Consider the following 4,379-nt stretch of genomic DNA (forward strand, 5'->3'; position numbering starts at 1 on the left):
CTTACGGCGCACGCTAAAAAGTGCTACGGATACGGAAGTAGAAGTGTCTAAGTGACCCACCTTGCTTGTGCTCGGATGTGCTCAGACCTTCGGAGATCATTCTTCGTGGAGTCCATCGGTGTCAAATAAACCTCCTGTCCTCCAAGCTCTCCACCTGCCTCTTGGTTCTTCAGTTAGGGTTCCAGTCCGGGTTCCGTAACAGTACGGGTTTATTACAGTACTTTCCCCAGGGTAGCTGAATTTTAACAGAAGAATGGTGGACACCATAGTGCAGAAGCTGCCTAAATATGTCCTTCAGGGAAATGTCAGGCCTATAGTAGGAAGACAAAAGAGAGACTCCTGAGGAAAGATCATTAATTCATTCAAGGCAGTGTTAGTGATCACCAGCCATGACCACCTCCTGTGCAAGGCTCCAGAGAAAACACCACAATGACAGAGGCATGGTCCTTGACCTCCCACATATCAGAATCCACTAGAGTGACCACTGATCTTAACCATGTCCTCCTAATGCCACCTATAGATGGACAGAGATCATCGCAATCTGGGGATTGTCATTCCATTTAGAATCCTCATCGTGGATGCCCAGAATCCTGGAGCTGTGTTGCCCAATATGGTAGCCACTAGCTGCATGGGTTAATTATGTTTGAATATAAATTTATTAAAATGAAATAAGTTAAAAGTTCAGTTCTGGTTTATGCTAGTCTCATTTTAGGTGTTCAGTACTTCCAACTGGCTAATGGCTAATGCTTACCATCTTGGAGGGGATGAATAGAGACTACTGCCATCATTGAAGAGATTTTTGAAGGGTACCAGGCTAGAACACCAAAGAATGACAACAGTTTAGAGATATTTAAATTCTATCCTCCTCGTTGTACAAATGGTGAAACTGAGGCCCAGGGAGGGATGGCCAGAGAATGAGTCCATAGTCTAGTTACAAATCAAATCTTCCAGCACCTTTGCTGGATAATATCTCCACCCTGTGCCCTGCCCACCCAGTCGTCCCCCACAAACCAAGGGTAAGGACTCACTGACTTCATATTTGACATGGTTGTACCTACCCCAGGTTGTACCTACCCCAGACTACCCCAAGGGTCGACCTTCAGAAGAAGCCCTTCTCTAGGGGTGACCTTGAGCTCTCTCCAGGAGGTTGTGTGTCCCAATAACTACAAAACAATACCCCAGTGAAGCTTCCCTTTCTGTCAAGTGATGAACTTGGCATGCATTCTCTCTTTTAAGCCTCTCCAGCAACCCAAAGAGTTGGTATCCTTATTACAGATCAGGAAACCAAAGCCCAGAAAGATGAGCAACCTGAGGTCCCCAGCTACAAAGAGAGAAATCTGAATTGGAACTCAGATCTTTGGAATCCAGAGCTCAAGGCTATTTGCTTCCATTGGAACCTACCACTGCATTTTAAAACTTTGCTTTCACAGGATAAGAAGCAATTATAATTGCAAAGCTCCCTCTTTCTTGGCCTTGCTTCAAATTCAAATACCAAAACAAATGTAAAACCAAAATTTAAACAAGAACCAGCCCTCCTAGAAAAGCCACACGTGTTGGATTCCTGGCCCCCCGCCCACCCTTTTCTTTTTATCAGCTCTTGTACCCATCTCTGCACTCAGTCCCAGGAAACACTGTCCGTAGGTCCCAGAAGGACCCAGAAAGAGCGTAGCTGGGAGGCACCATGGCTGAGCTACCCGTCTCCTGCTGCAAACTCAGGGCTGCCCTCTGGCATGGATGTGAAAGGGTTAAAAATCCCATCCGGGTACCCTCCCCATCAATGGCACAGGGGCCCATCCCCAGCCCTGGTGTCAGGAGTAGAGAAACAAAAGGCAGAAGGCGCACTTGAAGTTGGGCCCTTTCCAACCACAGCTTCAGCTGTGCCATTTCAGATCTGTGTCAGACAACGAGGAGACTCCGTGTTACTCCTGTGCGGTAAAGTGTTACGTCTCTTATTCATGTGGAGTTTACCTCTTGGTGTCGCTTTGATGACTGCCATATTGGTTTGAGAGTTCTCCCCCAGGTCTCTTAAGGGCAGGGGAAATGCAGCCGGCTGGAGAGTTTGTTCTGCGAAAATAAACACAGTGCAGTGAGACCACAGGGACCTCCCGAGTCCTAATGAGAGCTCGAGGCTGGGGATGTAGACCGGACTTCCATCATGGAGGGCTCTGAATGCCAGCTGAGGAATGTGAACTTGATTTAGGAAGTGATAGAGGATGGTGGAAGCAGGTTGTTTTATTTTTAGCAGAAAATTCTCATGGCCCCGGTTTATCTGATCATTTTGCAAACAGGAGGCACCTACTAGGTGCTATCTACTCTTCTTGGCCCTGGGAATTTGAGGACCAACCAGACAGACAGTGGCAGGTCAGGTTGTGATGGGACTTACGTACATCCAGATTAAGTGTTCTCAGCTGGGGACCATACTTCACCCTCCCGGGACATTTGGAAATGTCTGGAGGTGTTCTTAGATTTCATCATTAGGGGGGGAGTGGTATTAGCTACTGGCTTCTAGAAATAGGTGCCAAGGATGTGGTTAATACCCTACAATGTACAAGACAGCCCCTGCAATAAAGAATCAGCAAAACTGTCAATGGTACAGAGGCTGGGAATCCCTGACCTACTAAGCAATAAATTCATCAATGATACGACAAACAGAAGTCTTCCCCCTGCACACAGACACTGCCTCAGTGCTGGGCACAGAGTGTGTAAATAACAGATCAAATTTAAAAAGGCACTAGTGGGATGGCTTTAGAAATTATCCATTTATATACCAATGTGAGATAATAGGTATTTCAGACAGAAAATTTGAGCAAAAAAAAAAAAAAAAATTTTTTTCCTCTAAGTGAGAGCTCCAGAAAATCAAATGTGAGGCATTTCCAGTTTTAGTGACACAAGCTCCTTCTGGGAAAGCGATGATTTGTGAAGCTCTAGGGGTCAGGAAGATTCTGGAACAGACAGCCATAGTCTTTGAAGTTAGCCGTGTGGGGGAACAAGCAGCAACCACCATTACTAAACACAGAATCCATGCAAGATACAATGGGTCATCTCATGCACCACCACCCCCAACAACCCAGGGACGTAAGTCTGTTGGGATCTCCATTCTACAGATAAAGAAATGGAAGTCCAGAGAGGGTAAGTAACTGGCCTGGGGTCACCCAGCCAGTACGCAGAGCCAGCTTGGGAGAGAGAGCAGCTTGGCCCCAGAACCTATATTCTTTTTTTTTTTTTTTTTTTTTCATCCAGCACAAATCTATTTAATGGAGGTAGGCAGCAGATGTTCCACTATGATTAATTAGTCCAGGGGCCTGTTAACATTAGGTAGAGAAGAAGCTACCATCATTCTTTCGGGAGTAGCCTCCATTGGTGGCTGCAGTGTGAGGGGACACTATGGATCCCTGGATGCTGTGGATAGACTCCTTCTTAGGGTTGATCCAGTATCTGATGTTAGACCGGGAAGTGATGGAAGGTGGTGGAGGAGGGGGTAAAAGTTCTCCAGGGAATTGGGTCTTGATGATTCCATGGGTATCCTGGGTAGTCTCCTGGTGTAAGAGTATCTCACTTTTGTTCTTGAATGTCCCTGTGTGGTGGTTGTACAAGGCTGCTAAGCGGAAATCCAGGTCATCCTTTGGTATCTCAGGATCAAAAAAATAAACATCCCGCCTCATGGAGGTGATTGTGGGAGTTGAGCTGAGCCGACTCCAGGGTTCCTGTTGCTGAGCAAGGTGAGCTGGGTTCTTATATGGCAGTTTCTTGGAGGCCCGGAGTTTTCCCAGGTAGGTCTCATCGTTATCCAACGTAGGGTGCTGGAAAGGGTCTCGGGTGAAAGGCATGGTAAAATGCGGAGTGAGAAGCTGGTGTGAGGGATGGAAAGCCCGCGCAGCCGCCAGAACCTATATTCTTGACCCAGATCTCCTCTTCGGGAACTCTCTTCTGTGCATGGTATTCAGAAAACACTATACGAACTAGCATCCCCTGCCCTCACCCACATCAGGCCAACAAGGAGATTGTCCTGGGACACTGACTCTTGAATTTTGTGACAACAGACTCAAGAAAAATAAATAGAAGGTGTTGACACAGATCTCTTCCAACAGATGCTTGAAGCTTCCCTGGTAACTAGACCCATAGTGTAGCCCCAAGCCCCACTTCCCTGTGTCTTCTGTAAGCTGCCCCTTTCTCATCAGTAAACTCCCCCTTTTGTTTATAGATCATTGGTAGTTTCTGTTGTTTGCAACCACAGAATTCGTGGACCAGGTGGAAAAGATCCAGGAAGGGGACTCTGGACCTCCTGGGTTCTGCTGGCCTCTGGAGGTCGGGAGGGAGTCAGTCTGTGGAGCAGGGAAGGCTGGAAGGTGTGAGGACAGGCCTGCGGCTCAATGAGGGGG

The 4,379-nt window shown here is 47.2% G+C and overlaps 1 protein-coding gene across 1 annotated transcript; it reads right to left on the minus strand.

Annotated features, from left to right (window-relative positions):
• Positions 1 to 3,270: 3,270 nt before the first annotated feature.
• On the minus strand, positions 3,271 to 3,875 carry LOC116854370 (protein C1orf194-like). Its single transcript, XM_032836153.1, has one exon. The coding sequence runs from the start codon at positions 3,825 to 3,827 to the stop codon at positions 3,312 to 3,314; it is 516 nt and encodes a 171-aa protein (XP_032692044.1). The 5' UTR covers positions 3,828 to 3,875; the 3' UTR covers positions 3,271 to 3,311.
• Positions 3,876 to 4,379: the final 504 nt, after the last annotated feature.

The sequence above is a fragment of the Lontra canadensis genome, unplaced genomic scaffold, assembly GCF_010015895.1.
Source record: "Lontra canadensis isolate GAN:19392208 unplaced genomic scaffold, GSC_riverotter_1.0 scaffold91, whole genome shotgun sequence".
Taxonomy (NCBI): domain Eukaryota; kingdom Metazoa; phylum Chordata; class Mammalia; order Carnivora; family Mustelidae; genus Lontra; species Lontra canadensis.

What these genes read in the sequence shown, in the direction of transcription:
- LOC116854370 (XM_032836153.1), bottom strand. Translation starts at nt 3,827, where the DNA reads ATGCCTTTCACCCGAGACCCTTTCCAGCACCCTACGTTGGATAACGAT.